Source organism: Nomascus leucogenys, chromosome 4, assembly GCF_006542625.1.
Source record: "Nomascus leucogenys isolate Asia chromosome 4, Asia_NLE_v1, whole genome shotgun sequence".
Taxonomy (NCBI): Eukaryota; Metazoa; Chordata; class Mammalia; order Primates; family Hylobatidae; genus Nomascus; species Nomascus leucogenys.
The window spans coordinates 129,849,335-129,872,753 of NC_044384.1; the positions used below are offsets into that span (position 1 = coordinate 129,849,335).

Consider the following 23,419-nt stretch of genomic DNA (forward strand, 5'->3'; position numbering starts at 1 on the left):
ATGGAGAAAAGTAACTTGGTTAAGGTCATGTAATCCATAGAAAGGAAAGCCAAAATTTAAACTCAGGACCAGTAAATACAAACTTAATTTCATTCCGTTTTACTTAGAGTAAGACTTAATGACTAATGCTCAGCTCCTAGACCTGTGGTTTGTGATCTTCTAGCTTGTGTTAAGATTTTAATGAAGTTATGCTATCTTTACCTTTACTTACCTACTGCAAGGCAATGTTTCTCATCTTGAATGTTTGCCAAAGGGACTTAAGATCCATAGATAAAATTTATGTAAGATGGAAAAAAAATAATCACAAGATCATCTTTAGGTCTCCTGAAAGTAAAGGCAGAAGTGATTTTTTAAAAAAATCTTTCTAAATTATGATGAGAAAGGATAGCCAGGAAAAATGAAGAAGGATGAAAAAGCTGTACACTTGAAGAGTTCCTGAAATAAAAGTAGTTTTTATTTTTGACATACATTATATTAAGATCTTGGAGAGTTTTCATCAATCATTTGCAAGTCTCCTTAGGAAGTCACAGGGTCTTTTTATTTATTTGGTCAAAGTCAAAGAGAATATCAGAAACCAAAATTCGATTGCACTGTGGCACAAAGACACTACCTGGCTTTCCTGCAATGGTAACAAAACCCCACAGTCATATTCTATCTCTGTTTTCAGGTAGAACATTTGAGAAACTGGTTATGCCAACCATACCAAGTAATATTGACTCAGTAAGAATTGACAAAAAAATATGGAAAAAGTGATTTGGGTTTATCCACAAAAAATGAAATGGAAAAAGTGATTTTGGTTAGTCCAGATCTGAGCTTCAGCACATCTTCTAGGTATTACTTTACTCTAGTCTTTCTAAAGAAATACTCAAAAGAGGCCTCCAAAAATATATGTTATATTCTTCTTTTTCTTAAGGCCATAGAACTTGTAGATTTTCAGAGCACTTTGATGCTTCATTTAGACAAAGATTAGCTAAAATGAAATTTTACAGACTTCATTGTTTCCGTATGCTCATGAACTCTCTCTTCTTTACTTTGGCTGAGAACTCTGTTTCTCCAGGATTAGAGCATAATAGTAAGTAGATGTATTTGTTAGTTTCATGTAACTCTGGCTACTGTATAAATCAATCAAAAGATCCATAGTGGCTCTAACAAATTAGATACTTAAGTTTTGCTCATGTAATATCCAAAATAAGAGTTTTTGATCCATTGAATCAAATGTTTTGATCCATTAGATCCATTTGATCCACCACAACTCTTTTATGTGGCGATTGAGGAATCCAGGACCTTCCATCATATTGTTTTAATATATTTAATGGGTAGCTTCCAAGATGGGTGCATTTGTCTGCATCAAGCAAGCAGAAAGGAAAGAGCCAGGAAAACTACACTTAGGAATTTTTAGTGCATCAGGGCTGGACATGTTGCAGATCCTGTTCACTGGCACTTATTTCTATCACTCAGTCATGTAGCCAGTGAACTCTAAGAGAAGTGTAGTCTGGCTGTGTGTCATGGAAGAAGAAATGCATTTCTTTTATATGCCCCTGAGATCATGCCCCACGAACTAGCTAGAATATTTTACATTTTTTTTTTCTATTTAGTTTCTGGTGTAAAAGAAGAAAGTGGGAATTATACTCTATCAGAAAAGTACTTCTATTTTATTTTCTCTCCCCTTTCTGGATCTATTTCTCATTCTGAAGAATATCTGCATTTAAGACAGAAATATTTGAGAAATTCTTCATGGTGCAATGAACTTTGGAGACAGGGAGACCTGGTTTCAAATCTCGCCTCTGTCGTTTACTACTTGTGGACCTTGGGAAATTATTTAAACATTGTGTTCCTTAGTTTCCTCATCTTTGAAATGGGCATAATAAAATCCAACTTGGAGGAAAAGTATGAAGTTTACATAAAGTCATTTAAATAATACATAAAATATATTCTTTGGAATTTTTGGAAGGCATTATTAGGATATCTTTATGCTCTTAATGCTCACGTGAAAATCCATGAAAAGGATTTGTATTAGTTATGTTAACACAAAGCTGCGATGACAAATATGCCCTAAACTAGAGAGGCTTAGAAGAAATAGTTTATTTTCTTTTACATAGTTTTTCTGCAGTGAGCATTCTGGTTTTCAGGCCATTCTGCTCCGTGAGGTTTTGGTGATTTAGCAAGTCATGGCCATTACAGACACTAGGGATACTGAAGACCAGAGGAAAGTCAATCTTAAAATACTAATCTGTGGAGGAAAGCCTAAAGTTAATGATGTTTCTATGGATAATTAAGATTTGACTCCTCTATAGTCTTTAACAATTTATTTTAAAGATAACCAATAAATCATTCTATTCAGTAATTTGATGATAACCTTTTCTATAACCTTTCTATTAATATTTTAGGAATAGAAAAAAATTCCTACTGGAGGTGAAATGAATTATGTTGAGTATATAAATAAAGTTCGGGGCCTAGTTGAGAACTGCACCTTCATGTTTATAGCTTGTTTCTAACTGTACGAAAGTATAGCACTTCTCCCTAAGAATGGTAACCATCATGAGGATGTAAACCAAGAAATCTTGGTCAAATGAAGAAATGTTGAAGACAGTGGTTAATGTAACAGTATGCACAGTGTGATTCATTTTTTTGTATAATAATATGAAATTATCATTCAACAAATAGATACTGAGCACCTACTATGTACCTACTGATAGAAAAAAATATCCCTGAAAGTCTGAAAGAATTAACACTGGATAACTAGTTTAGAAGTTACTTTATATTACACCTTTTCCTTATTTGTACTTTTAAGATTTTCTACTCATGGATTTTTTTTTTGAAAAGAGTGAAAGTATTTAAGATAACTTATTAATGTTATTAAAGATATTACCTCATCTTTGTGCTTTTCTAAATGATAGAATCAAATGCAGATCTGTTTCCAGATACTCACTTATAATATGGAAATACCTATTAGTAGTACTAAAAAAGATAATAGTGCTCAGTTAAGAACGATCGTGTCAGATGGGCGAAGTTTGCTTCTGGAAGCCACTCCAATTAGCTAATTCATGACCAAGCATTCAGATCCTTTATTTCCTTTCCAAAATCTACTGTTTTCAAAACCTATTGTTCCAGTGAATGAATTAGCATTTAATTGTCCTGTCTTGTATGACAGTTACCAATAATACACATGTTGCGAAATCTAATGGACACTTCTACACCCTCCTATCTGTTATAGCAGCAGCAGTCAATAGTGATAAGCATTCCCTTCCAGAAGCTCTTACCACTCTTGCTTCCATGGCACTAGATTTTTTGAGTTTTTATCCTATCTCCATGGCTTCATGTTCTACATCTCCTCTTCTTGCACCACTTTTGCGATAGTGTATATATAGATATATTGCTATGTCACAGGCAGAAACATTGCCGCATGTATGAATATCTAAATGAACAAATATATAAACAAATCTAGTCTTTAGTGCAGAGGAGTGACACTTGAACTAATAGCTCAAGTTTTAGGAAATGGAAGAGCAATGAGCAGAGGCACCTGTGTAGCCCTAATGCTTGGAAGTTTGTTTGCAGGACCAGCCCTGCAAAGGTGAAAACACAACTACAGATAAACAACTTCAAGGAACAGGCACTCTACAATTCCTTATCAAAAACTAAATTTTGGAATAATTTTACAGACTTCATGCTTGATTTATCTTAGTTTCCATGCAGCTTGAATCACTGAATCATTCTCGAAGTTCTTTTGTTGTTTTAACACATTAAATTAGCTAATTACAGCTGAATATGTAGTGGAAAATAGCATCTGTTTACAGTATAATAATACAAAAAGTACTTACCAGTAACAGAAAAAGGGGCAATTTGCAAAAGCTAATCATATTTGTGCACTTGTCTACAAAAAGTAAATTGTTAATGTATGCCCAAGGGGAAAAAAAATCACTTGCTGGTTTAGGAAATGAAAGCAACGACATTAACGACATCACTTAGACAACCACTGTATTTCAGATTGGAATGTCTCAATTTATCATAAAATATAGATGTTTATTAATTTTTTTTAACTAACTTTGACTATGGTAAATTCAAACAATTTGGAAATTAAAATATCATAGAAAATCAGATGGTCTAAAAAATTTTTTAATCTCTGCAATGTCAAAATTTTAATAATTCTTTTTTTTCTTTTTTTTTTTTTTTTTTTTTTTGAGACGGAGTTTTGCTCTTGTTGCCCAGGCTGGAGTGCAATGGCGCAATCTCCTCTCTCCGCAACCTCTGCCTCCCAGCTTCAAGCAATTCTCCTGCCTCAGCCTCCCGAGTAGCTGGGATTACAGGCATGCACCACCACACCCGGCTAATTTTGTATTTTTAGTAGAGATGGGGTTTCTCCATATTGAGGCTAGTCTCAAACTCCTGACCTCAGGTGATCTGCCCACCTCGCCCTCCCAAAGTGCTGGGATTACAGGCATGAGCCACCGTGCCCGACCCAAAATTTTAATAATTCTTACTTAGAGAAAACTTTTTTCTTCTTCATTGCTAACAGCAAATGCCATTGGAAAAAAAAATACATGCCAAATGCAGTCTCTCTTTGGCATTTCTTCCTCAAATCATTGAATATACCTTTAAGAGGTCAATTTAAAAACTGAAAATTAATATCTGAAAATATTGAAAAAACATAAAGCAGAATTTTAGAAATCTCACTGAGTTGCAGCTTTTTGTATGTTTCTCCACATTTAGAAGCCGGGGGTGCTTACATTTTGTAATTATTGAGACTTTTAAATGATATATTTATAAGATTTTAAAAAATACATGATTTACTGAATGGACCCTTTTTTCTCTGGTTGTCACAGACAGCAATGAATGGCACATTCGTAAGATCATGTAGTGGTGTGGTTTTCTCCCCTATATTTATCAGGGAGAAAAAGAATTCTATGTGAAGTTAATCTTTAAATTCCCTTTCTCTAGATGCTGGGGTGAAACCTATTCAACTAACAGTCTTAGTTCAGATATGTTAATAACATTCATTAAGACACAGCTCTCTTTTATATCTAGTCAGCCCTTGATTAATACCCTCATCCTGCCTTCCTGCATTTGACCTCCCCTGTATAAGATTTCCATAAATGTTAATTCCATCCACTACAATTTTAACTCAGGGAGAACAACCTTACTGCCAGGTTTGGAGGACAACTCACTGTAGCCTTCTATAGTTGGACTTTACGAATCCCCATTTTGCTGTTCTAGTGACAGGACTTTTATCCTTGTGAATTTGGCCTCTAGAGACCAAATTCTGAGAGATGATTTTCTATATACGGAGAGAAATACGTTACCTTTCTAGTTAACTTACTTTAGTGTGAGGATGAAAAGAGAATGATTCATTCTTTGTTTGGAACTTTAAGATCTTAAGCACTTTAAGAAAAGACTTAAAGACTTTTTTAAAGCTAAGTGATGATGAAGTCCAATGAAGAATTTGGAAATATGTTGTCCCATAAATGGTCAGTTGGAGTCTTAGTTCACTCATTCAAATGTTGCAGCTGATAAAGGATTGTGTTTCAGTGGTTAAACAGGAAAATTCTTTTTATTTGTCTTTCAAATGACATTTCCCAGTGGCTTCAGTTACCATCTGTTGCTGATTAATGTCCCAATTTAGCTACAGCCTAGAATTCATCTCTAATCTACAGACCACATAGCTACAGAGTCCACATTTTACTTAGGTGTTTTTAAGGATCATTAAACTCAACATATCCTAACCCAATTCATGCTCTTTCCCCAAACCTTGGGACTTCTTTGAATATCAACCATTCTAGGAAATGAAATCTCCAATCGTGCATTTGCAAGAGGCAGAAACCCGCAAGGCATCTTTGAGACCACCCCTCAAAATTCATCATCAATTCTGAAAATTTTTAATTTACGTATTAGCCAAATGATTACTCATTTCTCTGTTTCCACTGTCATAATCAAATTCTTAGATGTGGCCATCTCTTACTTGTGCCACTATAATGATCCTTTTACCTTTCACTCCTTCCCCAGTCTTGCCCTCCTCTTCCCATCTAGACTGCCTGCCCATGCCAGAGTGATGTCATACAAATGCAAACATGTTTCTTTTTTTTTTAAAAAAAAAATTTGCACAGCCTTCCATGTTAACAGAATAAAGAACATAATCTTTAAATGAACCTACAAACTTTGTGCAAGAGCTGACTTCTTTCCCCATCACCTGCTTTGTATTCCCAAGGATACTTCCTAATGTCTGAAAGCTTCAAATTTGGGGATATAAACAAAACATTGCATAGTCTTTTTTATTTTGTTTAGCCTATCAACATTAGTTTATTGGAATAGGTACTGAAAAATTGAAGAAGACCCTCAGATAGAGTGATGCTCATAATATTATTTAATCCGTTTATGGGCCTGTGATAGACTGAGTGAAATTATATGAGTTAATTGTCACAGAAATCAATAATAATTCCTATGCACTAGTCTTATGTCCTCTGAAGGATAAGCCACTGTGAAATCACATAATAAGGTTATTTAAGATTGTACACTCTCTTTTGGGTTGAGAAGTGGGGCTACAAGTTTGGTTTCTGGAGTTAGACTTCAGTACAAGTTCTCTTCTGTTCACACTCTGTGGTTAAGCTGCTCTAGCTCTTAGATTCTCAATCCACCCATCTATAAAATTCCCATGATAGTTGCAATTCACTCATAGGCTTTTAAAAGGAATAAGTGAGAATATTCATATCATGTATTCATCACTTACTCCACATGAAATATTCATATCAAGCCTTCAGCTCACTACCTGACACATTGGAGTGTTCCATAAATGCCTCACACAAACAACCACTGTGTGACAGAATAGCAGCATCTCCTTAATACATTTATGACACACTAAACTCTTCCTCCAAGAATCACCCTGGGAAAAATTCCTCTGGCCAAAATCCTACCAAGGACAACTAAATACTATTGGTGGATAGTGTGCTGTTAGCACCTAACTAAACACCAAACTCTTTGGATTAGAACTTTCTTGCTGACACAACTCACCTACACCTGCCTACATAGCCAGACAGAAAACATAAATTTTTTTTTCTTAATGCAATAGGAAAACTTCTAGCACAAAAGGAAATCAGTTATGTGTACATGTTCAGATAATTCAGCCTTCTAGAGTCATTGCCACTGTCCCTTCCCAGCTTAACCTCCCTCCCTCCAAGAGTTAATCTAGTCCCCAAACCACTTCTTTCTGCAATTTTGGTTATATAAAAGTTGCTGGGCATGGTGGCTCACATCTGTAATCCTAGCACTTTGGGAGGCCGAGGCAGGCAGATCACAAGATCAGGAGTTTGAGGCCAGCCTGGCCAATATAGTGAAACCCTGTCTCTACTAAAAATACAATAATCAGCCGGGTGTGGTGGCAGGTGCCTGTAGTCCCAGCTACTAGGGAGGCTGAGGCAGGAGAAATGCTTGAACCCAGAAGGCGGAGGTTGCAGTGATGAGCCAAGATCGTGCCACTGCAATCCAGCCTGGGTGACAGAGTGAGACTCCCGCTCAAAAAAAAAAAAAAAGTTAAAACAAAAGCAATGCTTTCTGTGGGTCTACCAAATATTTTTCTAAGTCTGGGAGGAAAGCATTATTTAAGAAGTTGGATGATTTCCCCAGATTTTACATATAAAATGTCCCACTTCAAAGATCTTTTTGGTCACAGGGGTGTCCTGAGATGGGGTCAGCTTGCTCAACTTTTCCTATTAAAAACATTTTTTTCTTTTTTCTCCAAAACCATAATTTTCATAAAAGCACAGTTTATTCACAATTTTCATCCATATCTAGAATTTCAGCCAGGGCACCAAATTGATTTATACAGAAGAACATTCATTTTCCTTTATTTTGGCCAAAATTGGTATTTATTCTCATTACAGGGCCCTATTCTATCCCAAGAAGCCATAGATACTTTGACATAATTTATCTTACTGAATTTGGTGAAGCTCTTGCCAATTATTCTAAGGGTTGGTGTCTTTTTCTCCTTATTTTCTATGTATTCGTTACGTAGCTGGAAGATTAACCCCTTTGCAAAAGGAGTTACACATTTTTTTTCTAGTATTTTTACAAATTTATATTACTTTGCCTATGGTTTTTTTTATAGAGAAGTTTTTGGGGCTTTTTGTTTTATTAAGAGAAAGTATCTCACTCTGTTGACTAGGCTGGAGTACACTGGCTCACTGCAGCCTCAAATTCCTGGACCTAAGTGATCTTTCCACCTCAGCCTCCCAAGTAGCTGGGACTGCAGGCACATGTCACCACACCTGGCTTTAAAAAATTTTTTTAGCAGAGTTGGGGGTTTTGCTTTGTTGCCCAAGCTGGTGTCAAAATCCTGGGTTCAAGTGATCTTACCACTGTGGCCTCCCAAAGTGCTGGGATTACAAGTGTAAGCCACTGTGCCAGGCTAGAAGATTTATACATGTAACTTAATTTTTTAGTCTGACTTGATCACCACTCTATCTCTAATTCATCAGTACCTACAAGAGCATATGGTGTGCAGTAACTGTTCAATAGGTTTTTTGTGAATGAATGAACAGCTAAAGGAATTGAATATGGGTAGACTCCACCATAAGAGTTCAGGTTTTAGAGGTTACTTGTGGTCTTGTTCTCCAGCCTTTCTCAATGTAACCAAAGTGCCTCGGAGAACTGTGATGTTTAACACTGGCAAAACATTTGGCTCAACTGTAAGCCATTATTTTGTGGACCCTGTGGATCTCATTAATAATTGAACATTTTAGAAATGATCTTTGGGGCAAGTTCATAAAAGGAACAATCAGAACTATTCTCAGATTTATGAATTAGAGATTGCAAATTCTACAAAACTATAGAGGGAAGACCTTCTTTGACTTATGGAGTTGTAGGAAATTTAGTCTTTTACCCTAAGGTGTTCTTCAGCAAACACAGAGTATGTGTTATGTGACTATGTAGGGAGGAAATGTGTTAATGATGCCATATTCAATTTCTCTGTATTGGTTTTAGAGCATAAATATTTCATTTTAGAAGTTTAAAAATGGTGTTAACAAAGGACTAGCATTTCCCGAGTACTGAAAATTTTTATGTGCATATTTAAAAGAATTTTGTCTTTTAGGTAACCCTTAAAATGCAGAGTCATCACTGGAATTATTCATTGTATTTCTCAGATTTAAAAAGAACCTGTTAGTTATTAATTTAAATGTTTAAAAAGCAAAACAATCTCCATATTATTCCTTTGATACATCCCTTGAAAAGAGAGTTCCCATAAATAGCACAATTTGTGTTTGATGGTAAGCTTCGTCCCAGAGGAAAAATAATAGTTTGTGTTTGTGCCAGATGGTTTTCCAGTATTAAGTGCCATAAAAATCCCCTGAAGTGTGTTCAACAGATAAGGCGAAGTGCCAAAGAATGACAGAGAATTAAGTTAAACCCTGTTCACATACAAAATCCATTGAGACTCCATATGCATGTTTCCATTTTAAAATCAAAATGTGAAATTAATTCAACACGAATTTAATAGGCAACTGTTTAGAGATGTATGATAGATCCTAGGGACAGGATGATGAGTAATATCAGGTTTTCCTCTCTCTGTTATGAGATCCACTCTCTGTCAGGAGAAACAGGCATTGAACCCTTCTTATGGCAGTGACATAAGTGCTACGATGCAGACATACCTAAGACTACATGGAGAAAGTGGCATCCCAACATCTACCAGGCAAGTACAGGTGCTCCAGGCAGAGGGAACTCTTTATACAAGGGCTTAAAAATGATTCTTCTTGTAACATTTTCCTTATGAAAAGAAAGTGAGGGGAGCTATTGCTTATTTATCCACACTACACATGTGCTAGAGAGCAGACACTGGGAGTAGCAGAGAGGGGAGCATTTGCTGGAGGAGGAAATTAAGGATTAGAGGAGACGCACATTTTATTTATGCCAGGATATAAAACAAGTTTTTCTCTGCTGTTGATACAAACATCTATGACAAGTTGACCTTTGAACATAATTAGAGTCAACATTTCTAATTCTTCCCCACCCTATTCAAATGGTGTGTGTCACACATGGAGCCAGGTATTAAGCTATGGGCATTCTGAAGGGATTTTGTACACGGGCTGAGCAGCTAGACAAAGTGGTTTCTCTGATTTTTCTCAGTTTTGTACAAACTTGGAATTTTTGTGTTTCTGTCACTGGAGTTAAAAGTCATTTAGATCTCTGCTTTACAGAAAGCTCCAAAAAAGATTGAGCAAATTTTGCAGAGCCTGTCTTCCTTTTAGCTAGATTAGACTTGTGTGCTGGCTTCCAAAGCCCACTGCTATCCTTTGTTCCTCAATTAGGACTCCTCCCTTAGAGTTCAAGGAGATAGCTGTTTGAATTCAAGATATACAAAAACAAGGGTTTCTTTCATAATAGGAACCAGGCAGTAACTCTCAAATTAGCTTCTCTCACTCAGGTAAGCACTCTCTACTTTATCATTCACGTTAGATACTTGAAAACATTAAAATACTTAATGTTTAGGAATCATGAAATTTATAGATGAGTTGAGAAGCTTTGAAAAGATAAGTGACCCCATCTAGACTATTTTTTTCACAGCCATGTATGTACTTAGTGACAAAGTACTTTCTTTCCTTATAAAAATTAGTTACCAAATGTATCTGAGAATTTGTGACATGCTTCTCTTCCTTTTATTCATGTGTATTTAGAATGTTTTTTTTTTTTTTCCCACCGAGTAGTGGTGGTGTATGAAAATCACAGTAATCTTGTGGTATTATCTTTTTCCCCCTTTCCCCCTGACTTTTTTTTTTCTATTCCTGTAGCTGTTACTGTTCATTGCTGTATTGAAGAGTACAGAAGACAGGAATACATTTAAAGTAAAGCATCAATCACTTGAGCTCAAAAGAATACCCTTAATTGAACCATGTTTTTCACTTCGGGAAAAATCCGAGTGAATATTCATTTTTATTCATAATGTAATCTTCTATTTACATGATAACTACACAATAACAAGTTGAAATGAATTATTAAATATTCTATATGGGGCATGTAATTAAGAAATAAAAATATCTATATCCTGTCTTTTTTTGCATTGCATAATTTGTATTCACAGCAGTAAGGAAAATTTATAACAATGAACTATTCTATCTTTAAATTTCTTCTTCAAATGTTTCGTTAAATAGAGTAGCAGAGAAGACAATCTCTTGGCTTACCAGCATGATTTCTGTTTGCCTGATGGCTAGGGAATTTTCTCAATAAAAAAGCCATAAGTATATAAGGAAAAAAATTAGACATGGCTAACACTAACTCAGTTGAATGCAAATGAAACAGTGGATTAGATACTTCTTTGTTATAGTGAAGTTTTAAGAGTTTGATACAGGGGTTGATTTTTGCTTATTATTACTGTCATTATTTTTATTGACAAGGGGGTTCCTCTAGCCCCTGCAAACTGGATCATAACAATGCATTCAATATAGAGATAAAAGCAATGAGATCAGGAATTGTCCTGTGACAATAATTACCTTGGAGAGAAAAGATAAAATCTGGAAAGAGAAAATCACGAGGACTTGGAAAGCACTCATATGTAATGTTAGAATTATAAGGATTTTTTCAAGGTTAATTTGCTATTTGAGTTCATCCTTCTTGGATAGAAGTTCCCCAAGTACACATGTATCTGAGTTATTTTTGATATGTTTTTAAGGAAAAAAACATTTGATAACTTTTAGGGGGAACAATATACATTGTTCACATAAAAATGTTCAATCTTCAAATGATTATACATTCATCTTAAAAAGCCTGGACTTCAGCATGAAGTGCCAAAAGAAATGGCCACTTTGGGAGTAAAATGCATTTATACTTAAGATGAATAGTTTTTAAACTTTAGAGTTAACCAAATCACCTGCAGGGCTTGTAAAGTACCCATTACTGAGCCTCCCTCTCCGTTTCTGATTCAATATGTCCAGGATGGAGAATGAGAATTTGTATTTCTAACAGTGTCCCAAGCCCATGCTGTGATGTTAAGATTGCTGGTCTGGGGACCAGAGTTTGAGAACAAATGCTTTTTATGAATGTTAAATGAAGCTGAGAGTTGAGAATCAAAAAGTTAAGATGAGTAAGAATTTGGAAATCTTCTGCTGAACTGGTATATACAAAACTGATATTCCAATTATTCAAAAAGCCACTGAGTAATTAGAATGCATACTGATCTTCACCCATATGGCTGCACCTGTGCATGTCACTTAACTAGTCAGATTGAGTGGGTGTATGCAACTACTCTCTCAGGTTCCAATCAGCCTAGCTGTACTAACTCTGATTGGAGGTAGGGAGCTTTCACAGTGACTCAAGGGCCAATTATATCCTTTCAAATGCAAGGTTTATTGCAAGGCTTTCACACACCAACAATTATGCAAACATATTTAACACACACAGACAGTAATAAGAAAAAAAGGGAATAAACTACTGATGAGTAGCTCAGGAAACCAACACATTGCTGGCCATGGGTTTGGGGTGTTGCAGAACTTAGGCAGAAAGGAGGCCTCAGCATTCTCACCAGCAGAGAGTCTGCAGGCATCTTAGCCCTGGTCAGTTTCTTTTCTGTTTCTACGACTCTTCACAGGTGTGTTCATGGCCATTATCTCGGCAGTCTTTTGGCTTCACTTACTTGCCAAGTCTCAGGGTGTCCGGATACAGCAGGTGCTACTTTATCCCCTCAGTCTACCATATATGTCTTTATAACTTTGAGGGGTCAGCAATTTAACTGTGGGCTGAGTCACTTGTCATAAGTGACTCCATTTTGAGACATTTAGGATCATAAAACAGTAATACATATTATCAACATTAAAAAAAGATAAAAATTTAAACCTTTTTTCCTGTAATCATTTAAGATTTTAGGATATTATATTTTATCTGATAATTTTTATCTCTGACATAATCTAAGCTAAAATTTAATAAATTAGTTTTTTTTAAAAAACAAAAAAAGGAAAAATAATTTCAGTTGGCTGAAATGTTCTCTTCTTCCCCCAAGGAGGATGGTGACATCTCTAATAACCACTCGTTTTTTCTTTTCTGGTGTTACATTTTAATATTGCAGGGGAAGAAAAAAATCATTCCTCTATCCTTCATAATTCCTAGCTGGGACACACCCTTACAACAAAAGACAGATTAACAGGAGAAAAAACAAACAAAAGTTTACTAAGATGTATACCTCAGGTATGCATGCACGATGACCCAGAGAAATTAGTAAACCCCAAGAGTAGACTCGAAGAGATGACTTTGACTTCAGGCTTGAATACAATCTTTTGCTGAAACAAGGAAAAAAGTATATACAGAAAGGCCCGGTTATGGGGAGGTGGCCAGGAGGAGTACTATAAACAAGAGTAATATGTGTTATGCAGATTTAAATTCATGCCTTCTCCACTGATCAGAGTCTCTAGTGATTTAGAGTCATCCTTATCTTCCTGGTACTGGGAGGGAGACATATAGATGTAAATTTCTCATTTAAAAAAAGGATAACTTCTCTGTTCTGAGAAATTCTCTTTTGTCTGCTATTTCTGAAAATAATCAGCTCAAAATTGGCTTTATACCATATTTGCAGTGGAATAGTCTGGTCTCCTATTGTAATTATCTTTTTGGGTTCTTCCTGCCCACTGCACACAGAAAACCAGTTCACTCACACCATGGTATTGCAGTAAAGAAAGAGTTTAATTAACATAAGGCTGGACATGTGGGAAAGCTTAAGTTATCACTCAAATCAGTCTCTCTAAAGGCTCTGAGGTTAGTGTTTTTCAAGGACAATTTGGTGGGCAGGGGACTAGAGAATGGTTGCTATTGTTTAGTTGGGGATGCAATCATAGGGGTGTGGAAAATGTAATGAGCCCTCCTCTGGGTGGGGGGACCACAGGACCTGTGGAATCATGAGTCATGAGTTTTGGTGGGGTTCCTCAGTTGTCAGAATGAAAAAGTCTGAAAAGCATCTCAAAAGACCAAGTTTAGTTTCTACAATAATGATGTTATCTATGGGAGCGATTGGGGAAGTCACAAATCTTGTGACCTCTGGCCACATGACTCCTATGCAGTAAAGGATTATAGTAACTAAGCCTACATTTTAGCAGGATTTGGGTCCCTTCCATAATCCTAATCTTGTGGCCTTTTATAGGTCTTACAAAGGTGGTTTCAGCACTGAACAAGGCGGGGATCAATTTTAGGAAGGGACTATTATCCTTGCTTCAATGTTAAACTATATATTAAATTTCTCCCATGGTTAGCTTGGCCCACGCCCAGGAATGAGCTAAGATGGCCCACCTATGAGGTTATAAGCAAGATGGAGTCAGTTGTGCTAAATTTCTCTTGCTTTCGTAATCTTTGCAAAGGCAGTTTCATTCCAGTCATATTTTGGGGTGGCATGTCCTGAATTCCATCAATGTGATAAAGTTTATTTTATTTTAATTCAAATTTAATATATGATAAAATTACATAACATCACAAACTAAAAAGGCCACCTTGTTCTTTTTGAAATTATTTGTGTTCATGAAAGTTAATTGGTTATGGTTACTGGATATATATACTTATAATAAATGTCTGAGTTCTTAAAAAGCATAAGACATGTTTTGTAAAAGAGATGTAAAAAGTATACAAGGTATTAGTGCTAATGGAATAAAAGAAATACTAAAAAGTAACTTCTCAGTGAATTTTATAGGGCAATAACTATTTATAGAGAAGTTTCTTACTTAGCCAAATAAGATAAATGTGCATGTTCATGTTTCAAAATGACAAAACCTCTCTCTCAAATGTTAGCTAATTAAGACTTATTTTTATCTACTGAAACTTCAGTTGCATTTCAACTAGAAACCATTCTGAAATATTGAAGATAAAATTTGAAAATCGAAAAGTGGCTGGCTACTGATGACTAAAATGTGGTGATTACATCTAAAATGGCGCTCTGTTCTATAGGAATGCATGTGTGCATATCTTTAATGTCAGCACTTGCCTCTGGGATGACACATATTAGATTTAATGGTGTCATGTGCTATTTCAAGATGGGCATAGTGGTTTTTATAACACAATGTGCTAATATTCCACTTATTATTTAAAGTGTTAAAAGAAAAACTATAGAAAAATTAAATTTAGCAGAGTTTAATTGAGCAAAGAACAATACAAGAATTTGACAGCCTCTAGAACCAGGAAAGATTTAATAAGACTCCAGGGCTCTCATGTGCCTGAATAACATTTATAGACACAAAAAAGAAAGTGACATACAGCAAGCAGAAATGAGGTACACAGCCTGATTGGTTAAAACTCCCTGTTTGTCCTATTTGAATTTGGTTTGAACAGTTGGCTGCCTGTGGTTGACTTAAGTTCAGTTGCTGTGACTGGTTTAGATTCTGCTACTTGTTATACAGAAAGTAACAGTCTGTTTACACATCAGGTTAGGTTACGGTTTACTATGTATGCAGAAACTTTTAGGGTAAATTTAAGATAGGTAGAAAGGTAGCTTTAGGCTAAACTTAATTTAATTTAATAAAAATGAGTTGTTAAAGCTCAAATCTTATTGTTTTGCTCATGTCCGTATGTACTACGATCACCGATTCTGCTTTAGTTTTAAAATACAAAATTCTGAAATATGGTACAATGAATTAGTACAGTTACTTATTTAACTTAGAAGTCATATCTGTGAAAAATAATTATTTGCATGTCTATTGAGAATTCCCAGGTGTCTGGGAATGACTTGCCTCAGAAAATTGCTGATAAACAATAGGACACAATCTCAAAGGGAATTTGTTATGCTAGTATGTGGTGTAGCTGTCCTACACTTCTCTGCTCAAAAGAAAAGCAGAGGAGGCCCAAAGAGACATCCCAGGCCAACTGGTGCTTTAAAAAATCTCTCAGTAAAATTCTTTCTTAGGCTGCAGCTTTGTTTACAGTCACAGAAAGATAAAATATGAATGAATCATCTATCTACCTCAATCTGTGTGTCTATCTGCATCTATCAAGTGGCCTAAAGGGGTAAGGAGACTAGCTGGGTTTTCTAACTTCACATTGGAAATACACTGTTACACAGCATACCTGAATCAAGGTAGATCTAGAGTTATGGCGTCACTATAGATAAATTAGAAAAAATTATGCTAGCATAATCTAGGAACAGTCCAATATAAACATCACATAAAAGTCAATGATAAAGAAAATTTAAAATATCTAGAAGGGTTATCTGTCTATGTTAGCCTTCCAACTTGTATGCCCACTTCCACCCCAACACATATACCCTGCACAATTACAGTCATATTGATATTGATGTCCTCTGCAACCATCACCCCACTATACTCAATTTCTCCTAAATTCTGCATGTCATGGTTTATCTATAACGCCTTGGAACTTCATATAGTTTATTTACTTATTTTTAATTTGGGGAAGGCTTATTTGCCTTTAAATCAGATAATTTATAATTAACATAATTATTATCAAGGTGTTTTGGTACTGTCATTCAATAAACGAGTGTGCATGCATTTCATTTTGTCTTATTTTGCATTTTAAGATATTAAGTGTCTCTGTTGGGAGCCTATCAACTTCTGGTCATTTTGTCACCCTGTTCTTCCCACAACTCCCTGAGCTGTTTCACTTGTTAGAGGGAATTGGTTTAGTTGTGCCTGTGCAGAGAGGTTTTTGTTTGTTTGGTATTTGGGTTTGTTTTGGTTTGTTTTTGTTTTTGTTTTTGGCGTAAGACTTTCTTACTTGTGGGCTTCTTTTGTAGTAAGTTTCTTAATTTCAAAAATAGTGACAATCACCTGGTCCTATGGTATGTTAAAACAAAGTGTTGTTTAATTTTAAATGCCACTGAGAATGTTAGATTTGTTAGGAACCTACGAAATATCTATTTTGGAGGCATAAGTGGAGATAGCACAATTAGTCTCACCCCACATCTTTTAATATATATTATCTATTAAACATTCACTTGCATCACCAAGGAAAGGGTTACTTGCTAAGAGAAGAGAAACTCTGCTTTGAGGGAAATGATATAGCCAGATGCCTAAAGAAGATGACCAACTATGCTGTGATTTTAATTGAATATAGCATATCGTTCTCAAAAGTTATGGCCAAAGGACTTGATATACTAAAAACGAGAATTAGGCAGGGAAAAAAAAGACAAAATTTTGTCCTCAAAGTGGCATTCTCCATGTAGAATCAACTTAATCCAATCTATCGCTGGTTCCTCAATTAACTATAGCATGTCTTAACTTCATATTTTGGCTCACACTATGTCTTTTGATGTTATGTGTTGTTGGAAAACTTGTAACTGATGCATGAGTGTGCTCTCTGTTCAAACTGTTTCTAATATATAATTTCCTTTGGATTTTGTCTTTGGATTTGTCCAGTGTTCTTTCAATAAGGGTACCTAGTCCTTTGAGGATATCTTGCTAGAATGATGCAAATGAAGATGTGGACTATTTAATTATTTGTTAAAACATATTATATTGCAACACCCTAGTTATTATCACAGTTTCTGTAACGAAGAGGACAATGTGATTATTATTTTTTGGCAAAGTGAAATACTTAGTTTAAATAAGCAATGGGAACTTATGGATAATCTAATAGGCGTAATCCTCTACTGAGATATCCTTTTGTGGGGGACATTTGGAAAGGTTATGACCTCGAAAACCTAAGTTAAGAATCTTCCTGGTCACCCTTACCCTACCCACCAACTACAAAGTCTTTTCTCCCCCAAGAAATAAACATTAATAAACATACATTTATTTAAATATGATTTTCTATCTGTATGTATTTCTTTTTTTTTTTTTTTTGAGATGGAGTCTCGCTCTGTCGCCAGGCTGGAGTGCAGTGGCATGATCTCGGCTCACTGTAACCTCTGCCTCCTGGGTTCAAGCGATTCTCCTGCCTCAGCCTCCCGAGTAGCTGGGACTACAGGTGTGTGCCACCACACCCAACTAGTTTTTGTATTTTTAGTAGAGATGGGGTTTCACCATGTTGGCCAGGATAGTCTTGATCTCTTGGCCTCATGATCCACCCACCTCAGCTTCCCAAAGTGCTTGGATTACAGGCATGAGCCACCACGCCCGGGAATTAATGTATTTCACTATACCGCTCCCCAACCAAAAAAAAAAAAAAATGCTCTTAAGAAAATAAAACATGAGAAAATGCATATCGCTCTAAACTATATATATATATATATATATATATCTCAGAAGGCACAAGCAAAAGAATTGGATTGGCCCCATTAGGTAGTCCAAACACACTGGAGCCTCCTGACAATGGACTGGGGCATGAAAGATCCATGTGCTGAAAAAATGACACTATAACTTGAACTTCTCAGACTACCCTTGGTAAGAAGTGAGGAGAAAGAATCTGAAATTGCCCGGCTTCTGTGTGCTCCATTTGCACTTAAGCAGTGCATTTGCTTTTGAACTCTAAAGCTTCAATCTCAGTCTCCAGGGTGCTTACTTCCCCTGTTTTGTGTGAACCTTTCCTTGTAGACACCTGTTGAGGACTGTATTAATAAGACACATTGTAGAAAGAGAAAATGCATTTTCTAAGCCAAGAAGGTGAAAGCTACTCTTTTCTAGGGCTCTTGTTAATCTTTGGGAGCCCAGCATCTTCTGTGGCAGAACAAAGATGATACAGGTGTAAATTCTTATTTCTTTTTCCCTACTCCCACAAAGAAAATGTTGCTATGTGTCAGTGTTCAGCTACATTTCTCTTAAGATAAACAACAGAATATTTCTTCCTTCTATCCTGAGGTTTTACGACTGGATTCCCATTGCTTTCTAGCATCATTCTAAATAGAACCCCACTGTCTGGCCATGGCCAGAATTAGCTCCAATGGTACCTGTTATTGAAAGGGAGTCTGTATTTGCAGTAATACAGAGAATGCCAGTTTAGAAATGAGCCTGATTGCATGGTTCATTTTGTTCTCCTTTGTAGAGCCAGGCTGCGGCCCACTACAAAGGCACGAAACATGCCAAGAAGCTCAAAGCACTGGAAGCCATGAAAAATAAGCAGAAATCTGTAACTGCCAAGGACAGCGCAAAGACTACCTTCACTTCCATCACTACCAATACCATCAATACCAGCTCTGACAAAACAGGTTAAGCAATGATCTTTGTTGTTGTTGTCCTCATCGTCGTCGTTGGGGGTTCCCTCCCTTGTCTAGCCCTATGTCTGTTTACTTATGTGCCTGCCATATTGATTCATGCTTGAGCCATCTTTCTGTATAATGGTATTTGTTTCCTCTCATTTTTCCAAACCCCTACAAGATTATCACTGATTATATTCCAGATTTTGCATTTTGCAAGAGTCCTGTGGCTGTTTCAGAGGAATAGTCATAAAAGGCATTTGAAGCCATGTACCCCGTAACTCTTTTTGAGAAATGAACCTTTTCAGCGTGCAGCATTTGCATCTTGTATGCAGCACCTTAGCTTATAACTGCATGGCAGATTTAATTTAATTGTGAGTACACAGCAAAGTATGCTAAATGAATTGAGAAGGCCCCAATAAGGGCATTATTACAGAAAGGCTTTATTCTCATAAATTCCAAATACTGCGTTGTTTTAAGTAGTGGCTGTGTGATACTGGCTTGTTATGGCTGGGTAACCTTCCCTCTGCAAACACAGGTAAGTGTTATTGATACCAATTACTCTTTAACAGAGTCTTCACGGTGAAATAATGGCCTCTGAATGGCCCGTTGGGATAGCTCCTGCCAACGACCAGCTTATTCATAATAGGGGAAGCTAGTGAGGTTTCCCCAAGCTGATATTTTAAATATAAGACCACTGGTTTTCAAAATCTACAGAGAAAATATTCCTCTGTGATTCATGGATATACCTCTAATAAATCACTTTCTAGAACACAGAGACTGTTACATCTCAATTGTTTTCCAGTCCATATGAATGGCAATGGTGAGGAAACGTTCATATCATCACCAATGGTAGTGTCTTAACTAAAAGAAGATCTTCTGGATATGACTGATGAAAACAGAAAATAAACAGTGAATGAATAGAATAGATTACAACAACCTTATTACACAATGTAACATCTTTATTACACAATGGACACATATCAGCTCTTCCAAGGATTGGGGATGCTGCAAGTGAACCTGTAAGGGATAATGATGTTCTTAGTTCCTGCGGCATTTTGTATTTTCTTCAGGTATTATTGTAGATGCATCATGCTGCCCTCCCTAAGAGCCCTGTGTCCTCCCTCAGCCTGAATACATGTCTCATCTTTGTATGCTGGCACCTGGTCTGGCATGGGATAAATGCTGAGTAAAATGTCTGTTGAATGACTGAGCCTTATTTCACTCCTTTGGTTTGGTTCTTTGATATAGCCAAGTTTGTGCCACCACATACTAAAGAGGAAAAAAAAGACAGGCTTGTCATATTCACTTCTTTGTTATCCAGAGCAAGAGCTGGATTGTGCCATTTTATTAATTTAGATTTAAACCTTTTAGGGAAAGCTTTGGTCTTTTCTCTAATAATCGAAGACTATCTGCTTTATTTTGAGGGCTGAAAGAGAATGAGTGGTAATGAAGCAGGTAAGTGTAATTTCTGCTCCTGGATATTAGGTCACAGGTGGGGATCACCAAAGCGGCATCTGGCGTAGAGAAGTGCAGAAAAATCCTGAAGCCTTTCGATGCAAAGAAGGCAGTAGGTGAGGAGAACAAAGACATGAGTTTGATTTAAAGGGTTAAAGTGACGTTTTTCCTTGCTCCAAATTTTTTGTACTTTTAGACTTTTTAAATCAACAATTCATCTTTGGGTTATCTTGACTTTTTTAAAATATGAAAATATGTGTTTCATTAACGATGCACCTCATTTAAAAATATATATATGTATGGTAGGTAGAGCTGCTAACTTGGGTTAAGAAAAGCCCCCCGGAGCTTGCAGTGAGCCGAGATTGCGCCACTGCACTCCAGCCTGGGCGATACAGTGAGACTCCATCTCAAAAAAAAAAAAAAAAAAAGCCCCCAAGTGTGTTGTCTCTGTTAAGTAAATGAGTTGTGACCACATACTTTCATCTCTTAACTTAGAGACTAGAATGTGTCAACCTAGAATAATCCAAAGGGTCAGAATCTAGTTTAAAGAGAGTTTATCCAAGTGTAAAGTTGGAGAATGGCTGCCCAGAAAACACAGATTCTGAAGAATGGAAGTCAGTATTCCAAAGTATAGAAGTTGAGTATCATTTTTATAGACAAAGTTTAGGGAAGTTTAACAGAATTTCAACACCTCTTTCTATATAAGGCTTAATGCTTAGTTACAATAATCTGACATTGGTTGGGGTGGTCTTATTCTTTTGGGAAAGGTATATTTAACACTTTATACTGAGGATTTAATATTCATAGGGTCTTTTGCACTATCTAGTCTTAGGTACAGGACAATAAAGGATGCAGTTAACCTACAACAAATATAATTGTTGTAGATTATAATTGGAAGGGGGAGGCAGTCTGGTGTCTGGTCTCTCCTAGTCATTTACAGAACAAGAAAATGAGGAAGGGAATTAACCCCAAAGAAGCAGAAATTGCAAACATGTTATGTGACTCAGTCTCCAGTGCTTAACACCCCCACCCCACCCCTTGGCATAATAAATTTAGAGGGTCCTTAAATTTTATTTTCTTTTACAACTTTGAAGAGTGGCAGTCTTCCAGGCTCAGTCCTTTCAGAAGTTGAGTGGTAACAAACTTTGGATTTGTCTTTTGAAGACAACATAAACATGCCAGAACTTACCTAACAGTGGAAATCGTGTTGAGATGATGAAATACCCTTCCAAGCTGGAGCTAGAGAAAATTTCAAAAGGGCAGAAGAGATAGTAAAGTCTGTAAAGTTGATGCAAATATTCTAAAGCCAAAAGAAGGAAGTGATGGACATTAGGAAAGACCTTGCTTTCCTAATTCATGAGGATGTATATCAGGAAAAAACAAACAAAACAAAAAATCAAACAAAAAAGCAAGTTATATAGGTGGAGAGACTAAGAGTTCCAGCACACTCATCAGATATTTTGAGCCAAATTCTCTTCAAACTGAATTTACACAAAACTGTCTATGAGAAAAGACACCCATTTCGTAGACCCTTATTCTATTTGTATTGCAATATAAACCTGAGGCATCTAGGCTAACAAATTTGAGTTTTCTTAAAGCAATTACATGTTCTTTTTATTACCGTGTGCTTCCTCATACTGATTAGTACAACTCTGAAAACAAAATGAGTCTGAGCCTGGCACAGTGGCTTGTGGCTATAGCCCCACCTACTTGGAAGGCTGAGGCACAAACAATTCCTTGCATCTGGGACTTTGAGACTGGACTGGGCAAAATAAGTGAGACCTCATCTCAAAGAAAAAGGACTCTGAGCTAATTTTGTAGAAGAGTTAAATACTTGGCAGAAAGAGAAGAAGAGGTAGATAAGACCCTAGAATCAAAGATCATGCACTTTTTAATAAAAAAATACAATTTTTCTGGTAATGCACAAGAATGTTTTGTGATTTGTAGGCTTGTCCATATATAAAAGAGAGACACATGAAATCACATTTTACTAATTTATCAAATCATTTTAATAAAAAAATCTAATTATATAAAAAAAATCCAATTATATACATTTTAAAAACCCAAACTAATTCCTTTGAAAAATGTTAAACATGCCATACTTTGGTAAATGAGAACCCCTGAGAGGGTTGGGGCAAGAATAGTGAAAAGGGCAAGAAATGGTATGGACTTTAATTAGAAAAATGATTTGGCAGTTTTCTCTAAAATACAAGAGATAGAATGAATACTAATAAAAACTAAATTTTCATTGTAAACCTACTTGATTGATATAAAGACAATTTTGATTGATAATTCCTCTTAAATTTTCAAGTCATATATTATTTATTAGTATAAATAATAAGGTTTTATCTGCTGCCTTAGGGTAACACATATATCTAAACCATGGGGTTAGTTCCTATTCGCTAACTTTGTGATCTTGGGTTTTTGTGTTGCCTTTTTCTCTCTCTAATTATGCCAGTCTGCTAGAGCGCTGAGAAGAAAATCGTATTCAGTGATGAGCCACTGACTATTCGTAGAAAGAATGCCTAGTTCATCTATCTCAAAGCAAAAACACATTTCCTAATGTGAAAGAACAATTTTACTTGTTGTGATCTAATGAAGAGTGTTAGGTTGGTGAATTTACTTGTATAAAGGTTTACAGGCAAAAGTAATATTTTTTAAAAATATATCAAGCACTCTAAATTGTTGATAAGGGTGGTTACCATTTATCACAGAATATTTCATAGAGCATTTCCAAAGATAGCCAGAATAACTGTCTAATCTAGCAAGTGTTTTTAAATACCAAGTTTTTTATTTAGAAAAATTAATGGCAAAAATTTAAAAATTATACTCAAAGTAACGAGGCAAGTGTAACTAAGTTGTATTTTTTGTTCTTCTGTGAAATGATAAATTCAGAATTGTCTGAATAAGTTCTGTACAAGGTCGATCTGT

General features: G+C 36.0%; 1 protein-coding gene across 5 annotated transcripts in view; it reads left to right on the forward strand.

Moving 5' to 3' along the window:
* ZNF385D (zinc finger protein 385D) overlaps positions 1-23,419 on the forward strand; it is a 975,802-nt gene that overhangs the window by 850,757 nt on the left and 101,626 nt on the right. For all 5 annotated transcript variants that reach the window (XM_030812269.1, XM_030812271.1, XM_003256743.3 and 2 more), the window contains one exon: positions 18,880-19,042. In XM_030812269.1, coding sequence (XP_030668129.1) covers positions 18,880-19,042 — 163 coding nt within the window. The remainder of the gene's footprint in view (positions 1-18,879; positions 19,043-23,419) is intronic.